At 48.0% G+C, this 24,708-nt stretch overlaps 1 protein-coding gene across 3 annotated transcripts in view; it reads left to right on the top strand.

Moving 5' to 3' along the window:
- LOC141253043 (uncharacterized) overlaps window positions 1-24,496 on the top strand; it is a 160,458-nt gene extending 135,962 nt beyond the window's left edge. For all 3 annotated transcript variants that reach the window (XM_073670805.1, XM_073670807.1, XM_073670804.1), the window contains one exon: window positions 21,843-24,496. In XM_073670805.1, coding sequence (XP_073526906.1) covers window positions 21,843-22,379 — 537 coding nt within the window. In that variant the 3' untranslated portion in view covers window positions 22,380-24,496. The remainder of the gene's footprint in view (window positions 1-21,842) is intronic.
- The last annotated feature ends 212 nt before the right edge of the window (window positions 24,497-24,708 follow it).

The raw sequence follows: 24,708 nt of genomic DNA, 5'->3' as shown, positions 1-24,708 counted from the left end.
GGTGTCCAAAAGCTGACAAACTGCTCAGAAGACACAACAAACACATGAAAAAGTGACAAGTACATATAGTCATGCGAAAAGAAAAGAGGTGGAGGAGTAAAAGGAGGGGGAGACACAGATATAGGCATGTCATGCCCTTCTAAAATCCAAAAAGTGAGAAGCCGACACGTTCAGTCCGCTCCTGCCCGTGCCACCTCCGTGTCGCCGGGTTTGTGCCAGAGCCGCGGTGGACCCTGACGGCCAGCCCCCCTCTCCCAATACTGGTGCCTGTCCGCTGGTGGGTCGAGCGAGCCCCCCTGTGGTGGAGGCAGCTCTAAGCTTTTTAATTTAAATTGTCTCTCTAATTTGAATGAATACACTTTAAATCCATTTACAAGGATCTATTGGAGGGCAAGTCTCATGCCAGCAGCCGCGTAATTCCAGCTCCAGTAGCGTCCACTAAAGCTGCTGCAGTTAAAAAGCTTTTATAAGGATCGAGCTCGGCTGTCCACCGCAAGGCATCCTACTGCCAGTCCCAGCCCCTATGCCTTGGGGTGCCTCCTGATGCTCTTCACTGAGTATCCCGTGGTCCCGAAGCATTTCCTTTGAAAAAATTAAGTGTCCAAACTACAGGTGATGTAGCTTGCTTAACAGCCGGGATAATCCGCTGACTAGCAGACACTGCTACTAGGCACAAAGTATTTCCTGGGCTAGATGCAGTTAAAAATTTGTAATTAAATACTCTCGTTGGATGCTGAGAAAGCATTCCATAGAGTCTCCTGGCACGCCATATATGATTCTCTTAAAAAGCTTGGGGTAGGGGTCTAGGGGACCCTTTTATAGCCAAAATCACGGCCCTGTATCACAATACGTCACCTAGGCTGAAGATAAATGGAACTGTAGCACCCTGAGGGCTCGGTTGCTACAGAGGTATTGCACCTCACCCAGAGGTGTGATATCTCACTCTCAGGTAAGGATGGAGTGTGGATCAAGACCCGAAACCTGCATGCATTACACCACATTGCCGTGGGGCAGGGCGACCAATATGCCTCTGAGATGGGCACGACAGTCCCTGTCCCTGGCTGGAGTGGGGGGAGGGAACACTGAGGAAGGGGAACCCTGTAGTGCAGGAGCAGAGAGGAAGCAGTTCCTGGGTGCATTGAGAAGGGAGTATAAAAGGTGGGCACCATCTTAGTTCAGTGCAGAGAAGTCTGAGCAGAAGTGGCAGGGAACAGAGGCTCTGCATGAGCTCTGCTCCGGAGGCGGGCCTAGTAACAGAGGCCCAGGCCTGGAAGAGGGAGAAGGAAGGAAGAGGAGCGGAGAAGGCTCCAGGAACGAGGAATGAAGGGATCCCAGGGGTGCGGACGGGCGAGTCGCCACCGCACGCCCGAATCCACCTGCGTGGAGGGGTCTGGCCAAAGGGGGAGACCGGTCCCCGAAACTAGTGGAGGCAGGAAACGACCCTCAGCTAGAAACCGGAGGCTGTGACATTTTATGTGGCGCAGCCCCTCGCTACACCCGCTAGGAAGGCACCACATAGGGTCAGGGAAACTGGCGCCAAGTTTACCAAGAGGAGGCCCGAGGCAGCCGGACAGAAGGGTTGGTAAGAAAGGCCAGACAACGGACACACAAAGGGCTTCCTGTGAAGCGCTCCAAAGTTATCTGGGAGTTGTCTGAGCCCCTCACCTGGTGAGCACAGTACGACGTGGGCAGCCGTTACCTGCAGACGTGGTCTGGATAATAAGAACTGTGAGTAAAGGCCCTGGACTGCATCACTGACTCCGTGTCGTTACTGCTGCTGCCCTGCACCATCACCCCGATCCTCCGCATACACTGCCCTGAGGCTATACTCCTCCCGTGGGGAGTTATGCTACGCTCTGCTGCACCCACAACACCAGCCTCAGCGGTCTGCCCTGCAGCGGCGGTTCACTCTGACCGCAATCCACGGGTGGCATAGTCGGACATTTAAACATCAAAACCACATAAATAGTTCCGCCACTGGTTTGACCACCCTGAGCCACGGAACCGGGTCGCCGCCACGAAGACTACAACCACCAGCATCCACCAAAAAGGGTCCGGCTCCGGGTGCCCCAAGGCCCAGGGGGTGCATCAGAACATTTTCATCACCTTTCACAATCACCAATGGGACAAGGCAGGGATGTCCTCTGTCCCCTCTCTTATACATCCTAGTGACGGAGCACCTGCTCTCATCAATTCGCCATAACCCCAATATTAGGTGGATTGAGGTGGGAGGCACCGAGTACAAGTGCTCTCTATTTACTGATGATGTCCTAGTATATATCACTCAATCACACATATCCATCCATGCTGTTATGGCTGAAATAGATCACTTTGTTACATGGTCAAATTTTAAAATCAGTGCAGCGAAGTCTGAGGCCCTCCATGTCTCCCTCCCCAAATCCATATAGGATTCCATCCAGTCCAACTTTCCCTTTGCCTGGCCCTCACAGGGTATCAAATACTTAGGAATTCCTATTCATAGAGACCTCTCCCATCTATGTTATCTTAATTTTGGGCCCTTTATTGAACAACTCCATACAGACCACAGTTGGCAAGTTAGAACTGTAAGATTCACTACGTGAACCACTGGTGTTTTGTGGAAAAGCACATGTACACTGTGTTCCAAATTATTATGCAAAACGTGTTTAGGAGTGATAAGGGAAGAATTTGTTTGTTTGTCAGTTAAACTCATTGATGGTGATGTGTGTCAGGGCTCTTTATATCACTGTAAGCAATTGCAGACACCTGTGCTAATTAGTTTGGCAGGTGTGTCCAATGAAAGGCAAGACTACTTAAGAAGGCTGTCTCACATTATTAAGCAGCCTACATTTTCTGCCAAAATGGGAAAGAAAAAGGATGTGTCGGCTGCTGAGAAGCAACAAATTGTGGAGTGTTTAGGTCAAGGCATGACAACAATCAACATTGTGCGATGATCAGCATGAAGTGTCTTGGCAATCAAGAAGTATGTAGCTGATTCACAGTACACACGTGTGCGTGCTGATAAGGGCAAATTGAGGACTCTTTCCTACAGGCAATTACGTCAGGTTAAAAGAGCAGCGGCAAAAAAGCCTTGTCATAGCAGCAGACAAGTTTTTGAAGCTGCTGGTGCCTCCAACGTCCCCCGAACAACAAGATGCAGGGTCCTTCAGAGGTTTGCAGCTGTGCATACGCCATCCTGTCGACCTCCTCTATCCACTTCACACAAGCAGAAACGGCTCCAGTGGGCCAAACATTACATGAAGACTGATTTCAAAACTGTTTTGTTCACGGATGAGTGCCGTGCAGCGCTCGATGGTCCAGATGGATGGAGTGGAGGATGGCTGGTTGATGGACACGCCACGCAAACACGGCTACAGCGCCAACAAGGAGGAGGTGGAGTAATGTTTTGGGCTGGAATCATGGGGAGAGAGATTGTCGGCCCCTTTAGGATCCCTGAAGGCGCTAAAGATGAACTCCATAATGTATGTGGATTTTCTCAAACAGCACTTCCTGCCATGGTTCAAGAAGAAGAACCGTGTATTTCAGATCAAGATCATTTTTTTGCATGATTATGCACCATCTCATGCTGCACATAAAACATCTGCATCTCTGGCTGATATGGGCATAAAAGGGGACAAACTTATGGTGTGACCCCATGCTCCCCTGACCTCTACCCCATTCAGAACCTCTGGAGCATCATCAAAAGGAGTGTCTATGATGGCGGGAGGCAGTTCACATCTAAGCAACAGCTCTGGGAGGGTATTCTGTCCTCATGCAAAACAATTGAAGCAGAAACCATCCAAAACCTGACAAATTCAATGGACGAGAGAGTTCAGAAGCTCCTTTCGAACAAGGGGTCCTATGTGAAAATGTAACATCACCTAGAATAAAGTTTTGAGTTGAAAACTGTTTGATTTCAGTTTCTAATAACCTGCTAATGCTTATAATTTCAAAAATGACCATTTTTTTGGTCTTTATTAAAATGAAAAGGTTGATCGAAAAGTTTGGGGGATCTAAGGGTGTGGCAACCCAGTAGTCATGATTACTTCGAATTCTGACAATATGAGGGTCATGTTGCAGGTAGTGCAGCAAGAAGGCACTTATGTGTCTTGCACATCTCGGAGCCCCAAAATTATTTTCCGGGCTAGATGCAGCTAAAAATTATTATTCATTTTAAATCTGGTGGAGCTTAGTATAGATGGCCTAATAGGATCAGTGCTGCACACTGCTACAAAGCCCAAATTATTTTCCAGTCAAGATACAGATAAACATGATTAGTAATTTTAAATCTGGTGGAGCTTATTATAGATGGCCTAATAGAATCAGTGCTGCACACTGCTACAAAGCCCAAATTATTTTCCAGCCAAGATACAGATAAACATGATTAGTAATTTGAAAGCTTAAAACTGTTGGTAGGGTGATTTTAACTAATCATCAAGCTTTTACTCTCCCCAGGATGACACAGGGGTAGAAAAGTCGTTTCGGATCCATGATTTGTTCATCTTTATGAACGTGAGTCTGTCTACATTATCAGTGGAGAGCTGCGTGCGCTTATCTGTCAGCACACCACCAGCAGCGCTGAACACACGTTCAGACAGAACGCTGTCTGCGGGGCATGACAAGATCTCCAAGGCGTAAGTGGCTAGCTCCGGCCATTTATCCAGAAGCCCAAAAAGAGCAAGGTCCAGTGACACAGTCATGGCTTCAATGTTTACTTCGAGATACTCCTGTACCATCGTCTCTAGGCGTTGACTATGTGTCAGACTTCTTGTCTCCTGTGGCCTTGCAAAGGATGGGCTAAAAATGTGGTGAAATGATTCCGCAAAATTGATGTTACCAGCAGATACTGTGGTTCTGTTACGGTTTGAGTGCTGAACACTTGACGGTCCCACGGTTGGCAAGTTGGAACTGTGAGATTCACTACGTGCACCACTGGTGTTTTGTGGAAAAGCACATGTAAGATTCTGCAACAGTCTCTGCTGATACTCCTGCATGCGTGCATCCCTTTCTATGGCAGGAATAATTTCTGCAAATTTACTTTTGTACCGGGGATCTAACAGTGTGGCAACCCAGTAGTCAGGATTATTTCTAATTCTCACAATTCGAGGGTCATGTTGCAGGTAGTGCACAAGAAGGCACTCATGTGTGTTGCGCATCCAGGAGCACCAAGTCCCTGTTGTGTTGGTGGCGAGGTAGCAATCATGCTTCCTTCCTCTGTCCTCTCCCCCCAACCTCGCACAACAGAAATGTGATCAAGGTCTCCCTCATCTGATGAGTCTTCCATCAGTTCGTCCTCCACTTCTTCCTGGGATCCTGCACCTTCCTCACTAGTTTGGCTGCTACCATGCGCCCTGGTAAAACCATCTCCCCCACCCTCACATACCTGCCGCCTTGGTGCTGCCGACCGTCTGGACCTTGCAGATGTTAGCCCTTCCGCATACAACTCCTCCTCCTCTACTTCCTCCACCTCCTCTTGTACCACCACCTGACTCCGAATTCTATTTAACATGTGCTCCAGCATGTAAATCACCGGAATAGTCATGCTGATAATGGCATCGTCAGCACTAAACATCTTCGTCGCCATTTCAAAACTGTGCAGAAGGGTGCATAGGTCCCTGATCTGAGACCACTCCTCCAGCGTGATTTGCCCCACCTCTGGATCTCGTTGGCCCAGGCTATACGTCAGAACGTATTGCAACAGGGCTTGTCGGTGCTGCCACAGTCGCTGCAACATGTGCAGAGTTGAATTCCAACGGGTAGGCACATCGCATTTTAGCCGGTGAAGTGGCAGGCCCAACGACTTCTGTAGAGATGTAAGTCGCTGAGCTGCGGGATGCGAACGGCGGAAGTGAGCACACAGCGACCGTGCCCTCTGCAGAAGGCCATCTAGTTTGGGATATTGGGCTAAAAATTGCTGGACAACCAGGTTCAACACGTGAGCCATACAAGGCACGTGTGTCACATTGCCTCGGCGAAGGGCCGCACCCAGGTTTGCAGCATTGTCGCACACGGCCTTCCCTGTTTTCAGGTCCAGTGGAGACAACCATTCATGAAATTGGTTCTCCAGAGCTGACCACAACTCCTCAGCTGTGTGACTCACATTTCCCAGGCATTTCAAAGTAAAAACCGCCTGATGACGTTGAGCCCTACTGCCAGGATAGTAAGGAGGTGTGCAGGATCCCTTCTGCGTAGTTAGAAAGCTTGTGGCATGACCAGACAGGCTTTGGGTGCAGGTGGAAGACCGAGAGGAGGTTGAGGAGGCAGAAGCAGTGGAGGAACTTTGACATAAAGAGGATTGAAGCACAACTCGTGGGGACGGCAAGACTTGGACAGCAGCCCCTTGTCCTGCTGTCACCATAGTTACCCAGTGCCCAGTCAGCGACATGTAACGCCCCTGTCCATGCCTACTCGTCCAAGTGTCTGTGGTGAAATGCACCCTGTCACACACAGAGTTTCTCAAAGAAGCGGTGATGTTGTGTGCGACCTGCTGGTGGAGCGCAGGCACACCTTTGTTTGAGAAGTAGTGCCGACTGGGCATCTGGTACTGGGGCACTGCGACGGACATAAGGTCTCGAAAATCCTCTGTGTCCACCAGGCGGAAAGGCAGCATTTCTGTAGCCAAGAGCTTGCAGATGGTGAAATTCAACCTCTTAGCTTTCTCATGGCTAGGAGGAAATGGTCTTTTACTTGTCCACATCTGAGGGACCGAGGGCTGGCTATTGTGCTTAGACGGGGTTGATAAGGGTGTCCCCGGCAAACTGCCGGTCTGTGAGGAAGATGCAGGCGGACATGTTAGGTTGCCTTGATCCAAAGGTGGTGCTATCGATGTCGGACAGCGCTCAACACCAGCTGGTGTTACCACCTCCAAAGAAAATGATGACCTGCCAATCACGCTGGCTGTTGCGGGTAAAGAGGTGGCAGGTCTGCGCCCCAAAACAGGTGTGACTGCTGTCCCCCCAGTCACAGAGGATGAAGAGGCCGCGGATGCACAAGATGTGGCAGACGGTGGTTGGCCCGGCCGGCTAGGCCGCATTGTAGCACACTGAGCTTCCCACTGCAACTTATGCTTCATGTCCATGTGCCGGTTCATGCATGAAGTACTCAAACTATGTATTTTTTGGCCTCTACTTAGCTTTTGCTGACAAATGTTACAGATAACACGAGTTGGGTCATCTTTATCGATCTGAAAAAATGCCCAGGCTATGCAAGGCTTAGCACCCATGCAACCTGAAGAGCCACCACGACTTGTGGTGAGAGGCAGAGTTGTGTTTGAGAATGCAGTTGTTGACGTGCTTCCAGTACTACGTCTCTGTCCAGGAAGGCACAACCTGACCTCGTCGTCACTAGCATCTTCCTCCACCTCCTCTGCTGACCTCATCTCTTGGCTGACTGTGGGTTGACAGTAAGTGGGATCTCCAACCTCATCATCATCACCCTGTGCGTTATCACACCCGTCGTCCTCAGAGCCAACCTGTTCCTGCCCTGACAAAAAACTAAAGTTGTCGCTCCAATCAGGTATTTGAGTCTCATCATCGTCTTCCTCATTGTCTCCACCAACAGGAGTTACAGTTTGGGAATGAGGGTCTACATTATGGTCAGAACCTTCTGCGTCTGGTCCTGGATCCGACTCATAAAGATTCTGGGCATCAGTGCAGATCATTTCCTCGTCTGGATTCACAGAAGCGCTGGAGTCGACCTCTGATTCCCAGGCTATAGTATGAGTAAACAGCTCTGCAGACTCAACCATCTGTTCTACCTCATACTCAGACGGGCAGCTGGAGATTTGGGAGCTGTGAGGAAGCAAGTGCGATTGGGGTGACACCTTTGAGGACTGGAGTATTTGTGATGTTGAAGTTGATGTGGAGGAGAGCCCACTTAAAGTAGCACTTGATATCCGTTGAAGCACCTGCTGTTTTTGTGCCTCATCTGGAATTTGTAGCGATTGGCGTGGCCGTAAGAAAGGGATCTTATCACATTGTCCGCTAAAAGTAGACATTTTAGTTTGGCTGGAAGATGGTCTTTCTTCTGCAGATGTTACTGTTGCTTTAACACCTACCCCACGGACACAACCTTTTTTCCCCTTCCCAACACGCCTATTCCCCTTTCCACCAGCAGCAGGCTTTTTTCCACTCATTTTGGTGGTTAACTAATTCACAACTCTGGAGTTGTTTACACAAAAAAACAATGGATGGGAACCGAGCAGAGCTGAGTGGCCAAACTGTGGTATTAGGCCAAAACTATTGGCTGGGTTAGATGCAGAAAAAAATTATATTCAATTTGCAACCTGATGGAGGTCAGTATAGATGGACTAATAGAACAAGTCCCACACACAGCTAGAAGCCCAAATATTTTTTCAGAGGTAGATGCAGAAAAAAATTGTATTCAGTTTGCAACCTGATGGAGGTCAGTATAGATGGACTAATAGAACAAGTCCTACACACAGCTAGAAGCCCAAATATTTTTTCAGAGGTAGATGCAGAAAAAAATTATATTCAGTTTGCAACCTGATGGAGGTCAGTATAGATGGACTAGTAGAGAAAGTCCCACACACTGCTAGAAGGCCAAATATTTTTTCAGAGCTAGATGCAGATTTAAATTATTTTTAATTTGCAACCTGATGGAGGTCAGTATAGATGGACTAATAGAGAAAGTCCCACACACTGCTAGAAGGCCAAATATTTTTTCAGAGCTAGATGCAGACAAAAAATTATTTTGAATTTGCAGCGTGATGGAGGTCAGTATAGATGGACTAATAGAACAAGTCCCACACACTGTTAGAAGGCCAAATATTTTTTCAGAGCTAGATGCAGAAAAAAATTATATTCAGTTTGCAACCTGATGGAGGTCAGTATAGATGGACTAATAGAACAAGTCCCACACACTGCTAGAAGCCCAAATATTTTTTCAGAGCTAGATGCAGAAAAAAATTATATTCAATTTGCAACCTGATGGAGGTCAGTATAGATGGACTAATAGAATGATGCTATGCCCAAAAGATTTTACTTCACTAGGTGCAGTAAAAAAATTGGTATTCTATACACAGGTGGTATATCTTGCAACACAGATAGGCTACTCCACTGACTAACACACTCTGCAATAGGCCAAAAAGGATTAGCTTTGCTAGATTCAGCCAAATACTGTGAAAAAAACTTGCACAGCACTGGCACAGACCTGCCTGGCAAAAACTGATAGGAACTGATGTAACCTAGTCCTGAAAAGGACTGCAATTACAATTAGTCTTTACTCCCACAATCTATCTATTTAAGAGCACAGACCTGCCTGATAAAAGTCGTAGGAAATGCTGTAACCTAGTCCTTAAAAGGACTGCAATCACAACTATTCCCTACTCCCAAGCTATCTGTAGATTTGTGCGAAAATTGGCTTGAAATTAACAAGGTATAGCGCACACAGCAACAGCGGTGCCGTCTAACATGCAGCTGCAGCAGTGAGAAAATGGTGGCGACGGGGAAAATGGCTTGGTCTTATAGGGCAAGGACATGTGACATACACTGCCAATGACACATGCCCTTGCTTGTGTGAAAAAAAGCACTTCGCTCCGTGTGTGCGCTGCTGATAGGCTGACAGATTGCACCTCCCCACTGTAAATGCGGGAAAGAGAAAAAAAAATGGAGATCTTCATTATTCCTGCAGAGATCCATCCCCTGCCCCTCGCCCGCCCCTCTGTACACTCAAACTGCGTATTAGCATTAATTTTCATCTGGAGAAAAAATCCAGTTATGATTTTGGTGCACGAACAGTTATCGAACATAACCTCAAACAGCCGAATTTTTCTCAAATCGTTCGTGTTCGCCGAACGTCTCGAACACCGCCCAAAACAGCTCGAATTTGAGATTGGCGAACAGTTCGAGTAGAACAACGCTCATCTCTAGTAACCTCTGCTTCGGAGTACACTAGGTCGGACTCACTGGACGAAGTGGGCAAGGTATCAGGTGCAGAGTATAGGGAATTCTCTCTCCATTTGTCATCAAGTGGTATCCCGGGGGATTCAGGAGGCAACAGGGGGTCCTCCGCCAGGTTGTAGAGGTGCACGGACTCGGAGGTAATCACTGCTTTGGAGTACCCTTGGACAGGCTCACCGGTTAAAGTGGGTGAAGTATCAGATACCGGGTGCAGGAAGTCCTCCTGTGTGGATTCAGCAGTCTCTTCGGGCAGGAGAACTGTTCCGCTACCCATGCACATTACCCGTCGGGGCTGCTCCGGGATACTGGGAAGTGAAGCTTCAGCAGGGACTTCAAGGTTGGGGTCAGGAGGTCTTTGGGAGGACAGACCCTGGCGTGACGGCTTGCCTCTACGCCTAGCACGTCTGGACTGCCTCTTGAGGTTGGGAGAAGTATTCCGGAGAGCGTAGTCATCCTGTGTGGATTCTGGGTGGGCAGTAGTCTCATTGGGCAGGAGGACTAGTGCGCTACCCACACACATTACCCATCGGGGCTGCTCCGTGATATTGGGAAGTGAAGCTTCAGCAGGAGCCTCCGGATTAGGGTCATCGAAGACCATTAGAAAGGCCACCAGGAAGGCCATTATGTCCAGGACGATAGGATCCTGTGCATCCCATAGGGGGGTGATCCATTTCAAGGCATCACCCGCTAGCCCGATCGGTGGGAAAACAAAGAGGGTAGAACTTGAAGTGTAGCAGGCATTGCTCCACAAATGCACGACTCTGTCTTGGATCCCCATAATACCGTGGCGGATCCGCAGGAACGGGAGCAGAAAGCTCCATCTGGACGGTTGCGTAACTCACCTGGAACTCAGCTAGTAGCAGAAAAAAAAAAAAATTTCTTCTAGATGCACGTATTCGCTGGAAAACGTCTCAGAGAGCGAAGGCCGTGTGGCTCAATGGGAACCATGGCCTGAGCATGCTGTAATGCACACGCCCTGACTGACTGGGGTGTGCGTGTTTAGTAGTTCCACTGGGCCATGAACCGGAGAGTGCCTGGAGGGGCATAACTAAGTATCTGCCCGATCCGACCAAGGTCGCACGACGGCATACGATGCCATTGCACCAGGGAGGAACCGAGCAGAGGGACCAGGGTCTACTCCAGGTCAGACTCCGGACACGGCTGTTGGCCCACACCGGGGAATACAGGAACTGGAAGGTTAGGCTGGCACACAGACTGGGGGGTATAAGCAGACACGGCTGGTATGTAGACGGGTGGATGCTGGCAAGCACGACTGGTATGCAGGCAGGGAGGTACAGGCAGGTATGGCCGGAATGCAGGCAGGTGGATGCTGGCAAGCACGGCTGGTATGCATGACAGGTTGAAGCACAGAGTGGATAGGACCCAGTACCGACTGGTACTCAGGAACAGAACCGCAGATGCGGTAGACAAACACAGAAGAGTGAGACCGCCCGGAGTGGCGGGCAAGAGCAGAGCGAGACTGCCGGAGTAGTGAGCAAAGGGTCAGAGCAGAGCGAGACTGCCAGAGCAGTGAGCAAAGGGTCGGAGCAGAGCGAGACTGCCGAAGCAGTGAGCAAGGCAGAGCAGAGCAGGAACCGCAAGAGTGGTGAGCAAGGCAGAACAGAGCGGAAACCGCAAGAGCGGTGAGCAAGGCAGAGCAGAGCGGAAACCGCAAGAGCGGTGAGCAAGGCAGAGCAGAGCGGAGACCGCAAGAGCGGTGAGCAAGGCAGAGCAGGCTAGAACCGCCGGAGAGGTGAGCAAGGCAGAGCAGAGCGGAAACCGCAGAAGCGGTGAGCAAGGCAGAGCAGAGCGGAAACCGCACGAGTGGTGAGCAAGGCAGGGCAGGGGGGACAGGGCTTTGTTCACACGGAACAGACTGGAAGGGAAAGGCAGAACCAGATACACACTAGATACTTGCAATGAGGTAACGAGTGGACTATAAACTCACAAACGGAAGTACAGCGACAACGAGTAGGAGTTAGGAGCAGGTTCAGACTCTGCAGAAAAAGGGAAGGTACGGACATAGAGAAAAACAGGAAGCAGGTTAGGAGACAGTTCAGACAGGAACTGTTGCTGCAGCAAAATACAGGAACGAGCCAAGGTAAAGCCAAGTGCTGGTTCAGACAATGCAGGAGAAAGAGAAGGTACGGACATAGAGAGAAACAAGAAGCAGGTTTAGGAGACAGTTCAGACAGGAACTGTACTGAGACAAATACAGGAGCGAGTATGGGTATGCAGCCCCCAGATGGCGAGATGAACAGGCAAAGAGCGTGTTCACACAGGCCTGGAAATACAGCCTCCAGGAAAGGCAGCTGGCAAGAGTACACAGACAGGACTCAGTTCAGACACGGGAACTGATACCGCAAGGCAGGAAACATAGACAGGACCTGGCACGTCAGTGACCAGAAGCCAACTGACAGAACAAGATGCTCAGGCAAGGATTCCAGGGAGGAGCTGGCTTAAATACCAGGTGACAGACAGCAATAGGCTGAGGACGCATCAGGGGTGTGTCTGCAGCAGCTACAAGAAACAGGAAGTTCGGCGGGTGTCGCCCTAAACAGACAGAGCAAAGAAAAGCAGACAACATGAAAAGAAGCCAAAGTGGTAGTCAGGACTGGAGATCAAGTGCGCGCTCTTGCACAGTGGGAGATGGACCACTATGCAAGGACGCCGCCAGGTATGTAACACCAAGTACATTCAATGAGAGGCACACACTGCTTGCTGTGCCACTCCATCTTCAGGTCCCCGTAGGAGAACTCTTGTCCCAGCCTAGCCATCTTCACCTCTGTGATCCTCAGGCCTGATCACTTGTAATTAGTGTTGAGCGATACCTTCCGATATTGGAAAATATCGGATCGGATTGGATCGGACCGATACCGAAAAAGTATCGGATATCGCCGATTCCGATATCGGAAACCAATGCAAGTCAATGGGACAGAAATATCGGAATGAAAATAAACCCTTTCTTTCCTTGTAGGTTAATTCTACATGAAGGAAAACAACTAAGAATAATGTAGAATGTATTGGGGAAGGTGGGGGAGACAATAAAGGCATAGAGGTTTAGCCCAATCAAATGGAATAGCAGGAATTAATATATTTTTTTAAGACGTTCTGAGTTACGGAAATATTGACTATGTTAAGTATTTTTATATTTTGTCAGATATTTATGTTTCACTACTTCCATGCTCTTCACCTTCTTTTTTACTTCTCCCACACTTTCTCCTTCATCATCCTCAGCATCTTTTTCATCCACTTCTTCTTCACCTTCTTCATCTTCTTCTTCTTCACCTTCTGCGTATTATTCTTTTTTTTTACATTCTTCATATTCTACTTCTTCATCTTCTTCATCTTCTTCTTCTTCATCATATTCTTATTTGTGGCAGGCATTCCTGTAGTTGTTATCTATAAAAGGTTGGACATTACACCTTTCGTTCTGCCCGTCACAAAAGATTTACAACAGGATTTGTCCGCGTTCAGTTTGGCCTGCAGCAGCAGGTCTTTTCCAGGGGCACCACGAGGAGGAACGGACTCACCCCCATACACTGCTTAGTCATCTTCTGCTTATAATTTAGATATTATCTTTTGCTCTGATTTTTAGTCTTATGCTTAATGTTCTTCTGCTTTTTGTTCTGCAGCTTCTTGTATTTCTGCTTCTTGGTTTTCTGTCTCTTGTTCTTCTGTATCTTGGTGCTTGTCTTCTCTTCTTTGTCCTCTTGGTCAACTTCTTCAGGGTCATCTTCTTGGTCTTCTTCGGGGTGGTCTTCAGGGTCGTCGTCTTCGGGGGTCCTCGTCTTCGGGGTCCTCGTCTTCTTCGGGTTGGTCTTCTGGGTCCTCGTCTTCGGGGTCCTCGTCTTCTTTGGGGTGGTCTTCAGGGTCCTCGTCTTCTTCGGGGTGGTCTTCAGGGTCCTCGTCTTCAGGGTCGTCGTCTTCGGGGTCCTCGTCTTCTTAGGGTTGGTCTTCAGGGTCCTCGTCTTCAGGGTCCTCGTCAGGGAGATCTAGAGTGATTGCCAAGAACCATTTCAAAAAGCTTGAACTTGGAAATGTAGCAGAAGGTACAAGAAAGCTGAGGAACTACCGAGGACCAGCTGACGGTACTGGAACCCGGATGGGTAGCAGAAGGTACAAGAGCCAATGGAACTGCTGAAGACCAGCTGACGGTACTGGAACTCGGTTACTAAGCAGGAGGTACCTGTGCCAGAAAGCACTACCAAGGACCAGCAGACATTGGTGGAACTTGGATACCGAGAAGGAGGCACCTAATCCAAAGGCACTGCCGAGAACCAGCTGACGGTGCTGGAACCCGGATGGGTAGCAGAAGGTACCCATGTAAAAAAAAGTTCAAGGCCGCGAGCCGGCCGCAGTTACCAAAACCCACAGTCCTACAGGGGGTGCTTGTCCTATTGGCACTATGGAACCAGCCTTCATTGCCAGATCCCGCAGCCCACATAGGAGTCACCTAAACTGCAGGCACCATAGAGTCGGCTAACCCGACCGCAACACGACAGGACAACGCATTGGAGGCAAAGTGACGTTGACACTACCCGGAAACAGCTGGCGTGCTGGAACCAGGCTGGGCAGGAGGGAGTACCCATGCCAAAGTCACTGCCGAGAACCAGCTGACGTTACTGGAACCCGGATGCGTAGTAGAAGGTACAAGAGCAAATGGAACTGCCGAAGACCAGCTGACGGTACTGGAACTCGGTTATTAAGCAGGAGGTACCTGTGCCAGAAAGCACTACCAAGGACCAGCAGACATTGGTGGAACTTGGATACCGAGAAGTAGGCACCTAATCCAAATGCACTGCCGAGAACCAGCTGACGGTACTGGAACCCGGATGGGTAGCAGAAGTTACCCATGTAAAAAAAAGTTCAAGGCCGCGAGCCGGCCGCAGTTACCAAAACCCACAGTCCTACAGGGGGTGCTTGTCCTATTGGCACTATGGAACCAGCCTTCATTGCCAGATCCCGCAGCCCACATAGGAGTCACCTAAACTGCAGGCACCATAGAGTCGGCTAACCCGACCGCAACACGACAGGACAACGCATTGGAGGCAAAGTGACGTTGACACTACCCGGAAACAGCTGGCGTGCTGGAACCAGGCTGGGCAGGAGGGAGTACCCATGCCAAAGTCACTGCCGAGAACCAGCAGACGGTACTGGAACCCGGATGGGTAGTAGAAGGTACAAGAGCAAATGGAACTACCGAGGACCAGCTGACGGTACTGGAACCCGGATGGGTAGCAGAAGGTACAAGAGCCAATGGAACTGCCGAAGACCAGCTGACGGTACTGGAACTCGGTTACTAAGCAGGAGGTACCTGTGCCAGAAAGCACTACCAAGGGCCAGCAGACGTTGGTGGAACTTGGATACCGAGAAGGAGGCACCTAATCCAAAGGCACTGCCGAGAACCAGCTGACGGTACTGGAACCCGGATGAGTAGTAGAAGGTACAAGAGCAAATGGAACTACCGAGGACCAGCTGACGGTACTGGAACTCGGTTACTAAGCAGGAGGTACCTATGCCAGAAAGCACTACCAAGGACCAGCAGACATTGGTGGAACTTGGATACCGAGAAGGAGGCACCTAATCCAAAGGCACTGCCGAGAACCAGCTGACGGTACTGGAACCTGGATGGGTAGCAGAAGGTACCCATGTAAAAAAAGTTCAAGGCCACGAGCCGGCCGCAGGGTAAATACTAAAAACAGAGTGGAGCCAGAGGTGTAATTGGAGCAAGTTTTAAATCAGTAGTACAGTGGATGTGGACAAAGCAGGAGAATTTGCCGGACACACAGCAGGGGAACAGCTGACGTTACTGAACCCCAATAACACTGGAGCAAGCGTTGACTGTGCAGACGGCACTTCTGAGCAGCAACTAGCGGTATTGGAGCCCAGGGTAAATACTAAAAACAGAGGAGCCAGGTGTAATTGGAGCAACTTTAAAATCTGTAGTAGTGAGAATGTGGACAGAGCAGGAGAAATTGCCGTCCGCACAGCAGGGGAACAGCTGACGTTACTGAACCCCAATAACACGGCAGCAAGTGTTGACTGTGCAGACGGCACTTCAAAGCGCCAACTGGCGGTGTTGGAGCTCAGGGATTACAGTTCAGGTGGTAGAAACATGAACAGAACAGGAGACCTGGATACTGTTGCCAACCAATTATTTATTCTGGAAGAGGACTGGAAAATTCATGAGAGATCCAGGCCTTGTTCATTTTGAGAAAAGTAAGCCGGTCAACGTTATCGGAGGATAGTCGCATGCGACGGTCTGTTAGTACACCACCTGCGGCACTAAAGACGCGTTCCGATAATACACTAGCAGCAGGGCAAGCTAGCACCTCCAATGCATACTGACTAAGCTCTGGCCATGTATCCAGCTTACAGACCCAAAACTTGAAGGGAGAAGAGCCGTCTGGGAGTACACTAAGAGGGCAAGACATGTAGTCTGTCACCATCTGACGGAAACGTTGCCTCCTGCTGACTGGAGCCGTCTGTGATGGTGTAGACATTTGTGGCGGCGGGGACACAAAACTTTGCCACATTTCGGCCATACTGGTCTTGCCTTGTGCTGAGGCGCTGCTTCTGCTCCCTCTTTGTGCAGAGCTTCCTCCACTGCCTCGACGCACTGAGCTGCTTTGTAAAGCACTAGCAGCACTGCTCTCGGTTGGAATGGAGAACATGATGGAATGCACCAGTGCGTCTTGGTACTCCCGCATTTTACGCTCCCGGTTCAACGGTGTTATGAGGCTTTGTAAGTTGTCCCGGTAGCGAGGATCTAGGAGGGTGGACACCCAATAATCAGCCGTGTTGAGAATGTGGGCGATGCGGCGGTCGTTTCTCAGGCACTGCAGCATGAAATCAACCATGTGCTGCAGACTGCCAACTGGCCAAGAAATGCTGTCCCCTGCTTGAGGCCTGATCTCTGCCTGCTCTGCATCACCCCACCCTCGCTCTAGATACTGACTACTAGAGCATTGTGTACCTCCCTCCTCTGGACAGATGTCTTCCTCATCCATTGACTCCTCCTCATCCTCCTCACAAAGTGTCCCCTGCCTAGGCCTTTGTGAGGAACCACGTTGCGCAGACTGTAGAGAAGCAGATGGCATTTGTGACTCCTCATCCTCCACCTCTTCTAAAACCTCGTCCCTTAGTGCTTGCAGTGTTTTTTCAAGCAGGCAGATAAGGGGGATAGTCATGCTGACTAGTGCATCATCTGCACTCGCCATCCGCGTGGAATAATCGAAGGCACGCAAAACGTGGCAAATGTCCTTCATAGAGGCCCACTCAGTGGTGGTGAAGTGTGAACGGCGCGCACTGCGACTTGTTTGCGCCTGCTGCAGCTGGTACTCCATTACTGCTGCCTGCTGCTCACACAACCTCTCCAACATATGTAACGTTGAATTCCACCTGGTGGGTAGGTCACATATGATGCGATGTTCCGGAAGACGCAATCGGCGCTGCAGAGCTGCAATGCGTGATCTTGCATTGCTGGAACGCCGCAAGTGAGCGCACTCTATGCGGACCTTGTGAAGCAGTGCATCAAGATCCGGATAGTCCCTCAAAAAACTCTGCACAACAAAGTTGAGCACATGTGCCAGACATGGGATGTGAGTGAGGTTGCCTAGGCCCAGAGCTGCCACCAGATTTCGGCCATTGTCACACACTACCATGCCTGGCTGGAGATTCGCTGGCACAAACCACACGTCGCTCTGCTGCTTGATGGCATTCCAGAGCTCCTGCACTGTGTGGCTTCGATTCCCCAAAGAAATTAATTTTAATACGGCCTGTTGACGTTTGGCCACGGCTGTGCTCATATTGGTCACCATAACAGGTAACCGTTCACGGTCGATGTGGAGGTAGACCGTGACGTCTCCTGCAGCGCTGATTCAGAGGAACTGGAGTATGAGGAGGAGTCAATGTGTACAGACTGGATTCCTGCAATCCTTGGAGTTGGCAGAACACGTACAGCGCCACTCTCAAGATCTGTACCCGGCTCCACAACATTTACCCAATGGGCAGTGAGGGAAAGGTATCGTCCCTGTCCATGCTTACGGGTCCACACATCGGTGGTCAGGTGGACCTTGCTACTGACGGCGTTTTGTAGCGCATGTTTAATTTTTCCCTCCACATGATGTTGCAGGGCAGGGACGGCTTGCCTGCTGAAATAAAATTGGCTGGGCACGTTGTATTGTGGGACTGCCAATGCCATAAAGTTACGGAATGTGTCAGTCTCCACCAGCCTGAATGATAGCATTTCAAGGGCCAGTAGTTTAGCAATGCCAGTATTCAGAGCCTGTGCTCAGGGGTGGTTTGCCGAGTATGGGCGCCTTTTCTCCCATGCCTGTGCTAACGATGGCTGTAGACTGGCCTGGGAGTGTGAGGATGACATGGAAAGTGGTGCTGTGGGTGGAATTACACTGTGTCTCTGTACAACAGTGCCAGAGATTCTTCCATGGCGATCCTGTGAGGAAGCCGAACCAGCTGTGTGTGAGCTGGAAGAAGAGGCTACAACACGAGCTGAAGAGGTGGTAGGTGGCGCTGTAGGTTGGCCTAGGTCTTCAGTGTGTTTATGTAACTCCACCACGTGCTTGGTCCGCACATGTTTCCACATATTTGTGGTATTGAGGTTGCTGACACTTTTCCCTCTTTTCACCTTCTGATTACACAGCTTGCATTTGACAAAGCAAATGTCATCTGCAACTGTGTCAAAAAAGGACCAGGCACTGCAAGTCTTGGGAGTGCCCGCTTTGGATTTTGGAAGAGCCATGCTCCTAATGGGTGCCGAAGTGGAGGCTACAGGCAACCAAGTCTGCCCCCTCCCTCTCCCTCCTTTTTGGGCTGTTCGGGGAATCTCTTCCTCAGAGCTGCTCCCACCACCTTCCTGTCCCTCACGCCATGATGGGTCAAGGACCTCATCATCTACACCACCCTCTTCAAACAACTGCTTCTCCTGGGTAGTCTCGACAGCACAGTACACACCAGAAAGTGGCACCTGAGTCTCATCATCAGATGCGTACTGAGGTGTGCTGCTGACCATAGGCACTGGCCCACCCGCCTCTTCAGATTCAGAGAGACAAAACGGTTGTGCATCACTGCATACTACCTCTTCTTCAAATTCTCGAATTCTGCTTGGCTGGCCCCCTCTTTCCAAGCCAAGAGATTCAGAGAACAGAAGTAGAGATGGCTCCTGTCCAGGGCTCTCTGACTGCCTGGGCAATTTGGCAGGTGGTGAAGAGACAGATGGGTGCTCTTCAGTGCTCAGGACCTGAGAGGATCTGGAACTAATTGAAGTCGATGCGTTAGCTGCCATCCATCCGACAACGGCTTCAATTTGGTCCTCGCGCAGCAGTGGGGTACGGCTAGCTCCTACAAAGCTGCGCATAAAGGACTGTTCCCTTGTAAAACTGGGGGATGCTGAGTCACTGGTGCCCGCAGCAGGCACAGAATCCCCACGTCCTCTCCCTGCAGGCACAGAATCCTCACGTCCTCTCCCTGCAGAAACTCCACGCCCACGCCCACGCCCACGCCCACATGCCTTACTCCCTGCCTTCTTCATCTTGGTAGACTGATAAAGATAGGCAGAAAAGTACTAAGGGCTTAGTGTGCTTATTCCTGAACAGCTGCTAACAGGTATAAGAAACACTAATTTTATAAAGTGTGGACTAGACTTTAATATGAGCTAATGTGGCCTACACAACTGTAAAGTGGAGTGTTTGGTGAACTTTATTTAGGTTTTTTTTGTCACAAAAAGACACTGGATGTGCCTAAAGATGTAATAACGATAGTATCACAAACTTTTTGTAGCTATTACAATGTAGGAAGGTAACCTACAATGCAATAGATGAGGCTGCAAAAAATAGGCTAATACTAATCTGGCTGGGGCTGCAGGGCCCAATGCTGCAGAAAGGCTCCTCTAACTACTCCTATATAGTGTGTTTAGAACCAATTTAGCTGAATACGGATGGAACCACCACACTAATAGGAGAAATCAGGAAAAATTATGAATTGGCAAAAAAGGACAATGTATGAGGCAGTGACACACACTGAGTGCACTACAACCAGACGTGGTTGAAGCACACACTACAGGGTGAGCTGCACTCACACACCAGACCTTGCAGACAGCGGTGAACAGTACAGATGCAGAGCACTGTGCACTAGCGCTGCAAGACCAAAAAAAATTCTCTATCTACTTCTATATAGTGTGTTTGGAACCAATTTAGCTGAATACGGATGGAACCACCACACTAATAGGAGATATCAGGAAAAATTATGAATTGGCAAAAAAGGACAATGTATGAGGCAGTGACACACACTGAGTGCACTACAACCAGACGTGGTTGAAGCACACACTACAGGGTGAGCTGCACTCACACACCAGACCTTGCAGACAGCGGTGAACAGTACAGATGCAGAGAACTGTGCACTAGCACTGCAAGGCACAGCGATTTATAAAGTAGCTTGGGTAAAGCAGAATAGACCAAATAGGTAGCTAAAACTGTCCCTCAGAACAACAGCGTCCTATCCCTAACTGAATTCACAGCAGAGTGAGCTCAAAATGGCGGCGGCGGCTTTTATAGTGCATCATGACATCATTTCAGCAGCCAATCACAGCCATGCCATTAGTTAAGATGCCTACATGCCTAACAGGATGTGCCCACACTTCTTAGGATCCTCATTGGCTGAATAAAATGAAAATGGCTCATTGCATTATGGGAACTTCCGATTCCGGTATACGATATTGCAAAAGTATCGGAATTAAGTATCGGAATTCCGATACCGCGAATATTTCAGTATCGGAATGCTCAACACTACTTGTAATATATACAGCATTACTTCATATACCAAAAATCACAGTCTCCTTTGAAGCCCAGCCACAGACTGGGTTTCAATGAAGCTCCATGATGGCAGGCTTGAAGGTCTTCATCAGACTCATGGCTGCTATATCAACCCATTAGCGCCCCATGATCTTGTTGCCAGGTGGCCAGTGGGAGTGTAGAATGATATGCCCCCATGCCAGTGTGCTGCTACTGCCGCTGTGAAAGATTTACAGTGTAGCCAGGCCTGAGGATCATAGATGTGAAGATGGCAAGGCTGGGACAAGAGTTCTCCTAAGGGGAACTACTTGGAAAGTGGTAGTGAGGAATCGTACCAATGCACCTCAGCCAGTGAGGTCCTCACAAATCAACTGGGCATTGAGACTAGCTGTGAGGAGCCGAAGCAACACACCTTCGCCTATGCAGTCCTCACAGGGGAATACGGAGGCTCCCATAATGGTTTGCTAGACTAAAATGACATGTAATGGAATCAACGTACCTCCATGTGTAAACGTAAAGTTCCTGCCTCTTGATTGTGCAGAAGAAGAATTCGTAAAGTGTTGTTTCTGCTGATGTATATACTTCTTATCAAGTTGAGTTGTTCATTAAAGAAAAGTTTATTTTGGACTCTGGTCTCACTCATTTATCTCCATTGCATCTGGTCCTGGCCTGTCATGTCAAGAGGCAGTATGTTATCTGTAGAGGCATGTCGCCAAGGTAATGGCAGCACACACACCCAACCAGGATCCACATTTTCTTGTAGCGTGATGGTGCACAGAGGATACGCACCTCGGTCATGGTTCCCGCCCCGTCTTTACATTGGCAATATTCTATTTCTGAATAATCATAAGAGTGTCAAAGAGAATAAGGAAACATGAGCTGCAGACATAACACTTAGTGCCAACTATACAGTGATACCATGCTGAAGCTACTCTCCCAAAATTACAGATGTGCTTTCAGGTCAATATCAGGAAATCTACTGTAAATAATCCTTAATGAGCACTGATTGACTTCTACTATAGAATCAGTCCACACTATTTGCAAGTAGAAAGATCCAGGCAATTTAAAAATGTATTCTATTCTATTACCCTTTTTTATTTTTTCAAGTAATCTGTATTTTTTTTATTTGTAGGTATCTAAAAGAGACAAGCAACCTTTTCAGTTATTCGACTGTCATCAACTTGGACAAGACTTCTGTAACTGGTTCTTTTCCCTTTTGAACTGTCAGAATCCTGATCACGGACAGGAAAGACTTGCTTGGGATCCTCTGATGTTCTGGAATGATGTAACACTTTTTTTCACAAATACAAATGAAAATTCCCATGAAAGATACAATGGAGACGAATGTGTAAGCTCAAAACTGCTTGAAATGATGCAAAAGGAAAAACTAATATTTACACCAGTGCTTGACAGCGAAAGATTTAAATGTGTGAACTCCAGGCACGGACTAGTGGTGGTGGCAGTAACTGGAATCATATCCTGTACTGACAAAGGTTCAAATGTTTTCAATCAAATATTTGGACTTATTAAGTGTCCATCCACTGGTAATTACAAGATCAAATCAATGACTCTAAAACTGGGTAACATGAATCCTTTAAATTCAGTGCCGAATTTTCATGTGCCCCCATTAGAATATACCACAGAACAACTGCAGGATTTCCAACTATAGTGTCTATGTAAAAAATGTGTGTATAGATAGCAACATCTACAGCATGTATACTACTTGTTTCTTTTACTGCAAATAAACTGAGGGGCATAATGTGTATGTTTTTAGGGACCCCTAAGTATTGGGGATCCTGGGCAATTGCTCAGTTGGGCACTACGTAAGGCCTCTTTCACATGTCCTGATATAGAAAAAACAGTATTGGTGCTGTCTGTGTCCTTGTGTAACATCCGTATGGCATCCCTGTGCCATCTGTGTGCACCCTCATTGTGACACATACCGACGTCTGGGAAAAGCAGTACAGTTAGCACTGTTCCCAGGCACCAGGTGCTGAACCTAACTCTCATCATCGTCACCTGGTCTCCCTGCGATCAGCATAACCAGGCGATGCTGATGAGAATTGGAGTCAGCACCTACCATTTATGAATAGCGCGTATTAAATAAATAAATGTTAAAAATGGCATGGGGTCTCCCTGAATTTTGCTAACCATACAACTCAGGCTGGTGTTATTATTCTGGGAAGGGGGCAATAGCCATAAGGGTTTCCAGCCTATTAATAACAACTTACAGCTGCTCGCTTTGCCTTTACTGGTTAATAAAAAGGGGGGACGGAAAAAATGATGTGGCATCTCCCCTATTTTTAAAAACCAGCAAAAGCTAAACAGACAACTGCGGGCTTATATTAATAGGCTGGCAAGGGTCAATGGATATTGGCCCCCTCTCAGACTAATAACACCATCCCTCAGCTGCCCCAGAAATGGCGAATGTATTAGATGCGCCAATTTTGGTGCTTAGCCTAGGCTCTTCCCACTAGCCCTGGTGCACTGGCAAGTTGGGTAATAGTTTTGGGGTTGATATCAGCTGTTTTATGTCCACTGACATCAAGCCCAGTGGTCAGTAATGGAGAAGTGTCTATCAGACACCCCCATTACTAACTCCATAGTCAAAAGTAATAAAGACTTACACAGAGAAAAGTAATTTAATTGAAAAAATAACTACAGGACAATTCCCCTAATTTTTGACAATTATTACCAAACAGAGCAAAGCTATACTCACAGGTCAGCTGAAATTCCATATAAAGAGGTCCCACGACGATCCCCAACTCTTCTACATCCGGATGGTATGATGAGCAGTGACATCAGTAACGTGACTGCTCACCACACCTGCCGTGAGAGTAGCTTGAGAACCCGACTGCAGTGACGAGCGGTGACGCCATTAAGGTTATTGTAGGTCATAGGGAGCGGTTCTCAGGGTCAGCTTTGTGTGAACCGGCCTGTGAACTGCTTTAACCTAAATGACGTCACCGCTCACAGCGTCAGAAATTTATGACATGTGCGCAGACCCATTGATTTGAATGGGTCTAAGTGTGTAAGTGTCTCTGGTATGTGTGAAAAAAAGTCACCACACGCACTGTATTGGAGACACTGACATGTGAAAGTGGCCTAAAACAGTTTGTCAAAGGGTGTGGTAGACAGGCCGACTCGGCTGCTTAAACAGGTAGTCAAAGGAATGCTGTTTTGTTTAAATCTTCAGTCAAAAACAAAATAGACATATTCAGTCTTGTTGGCCTAAATACACAGCATATATTAATAATACAATGACAAAGTGCAAGTGCCAATGAAGTGCCTTTGGTTATATACAGAGCAGTATTGCCTCTACACTAAAAAGCACAAGGCATATGAATGTCTCCCCCATGTTGAACAACTAACTGACTGAGGTGGGCTATCTAAATTAAAATTGAACCTTTATTAGGATATTAAAATTGTATATTATCCACCATACTCATGTGAAGTCTATCCCCTCTGACCCTTACCTAAGGATAGAGCCAGATACTAACAATATAAAATTTAAAACATTTAAATAACCATGTGCATTTTGTGCTGTTCGAATTATAAGATTACAATCACTACAATATGCATAGGATTTGACTATCTCTTATGTGTAATATTGTAACTTTACAATGAATGCTCTGTAATCCCCCTGTTGACGTTCAGCCTAATTGTCACTACTATTTTCTTTGTTTTTTGCCCGTCTCATCTTGTTATTTCTTTGGTTGACTTCAATATATAGTTTAATCATTTTTATTTTTAAATGCTAATAAAAATGTTATATAAAATTACAAATTTGGTGATTTTTTTGTTTACTTCATTTCATTCTTTTTGGTGCATATTATGTATAGGAGTACCTCACCAATTTACTTAATTACTTATGGGGAAATGTTCTATTTTAGCTCACAATACTTATATGTGCTGTGTCTTTTTTCTGATTGCCATTTTAAATATACTTTATTAGGATTTTCTGTCATATACCATGACAAAGTAGCAAGTATTTGTGA

Source organism: Phyllobates terribilis, unplaced genomic scaffold, assembly GCF_046119375.1.
Source record: "Phyllobates terribilis strain yellow unplaced genomic scaffold, ASM4611937v1 Scaffold_2__4_contigs__length_985480577, whole genome shotgun sequence".
Lineage (NCBI taxonomy): Eukaryota > Metazoa > Chordata > Amphibia > Anura > Dendrobatidae > Phyllobates > Phyllobates terribilis.
Note: the sequence above shows the minus strand (reverse complement) of the source record. Positions and strands in the feature narration are given on the sequence as shown.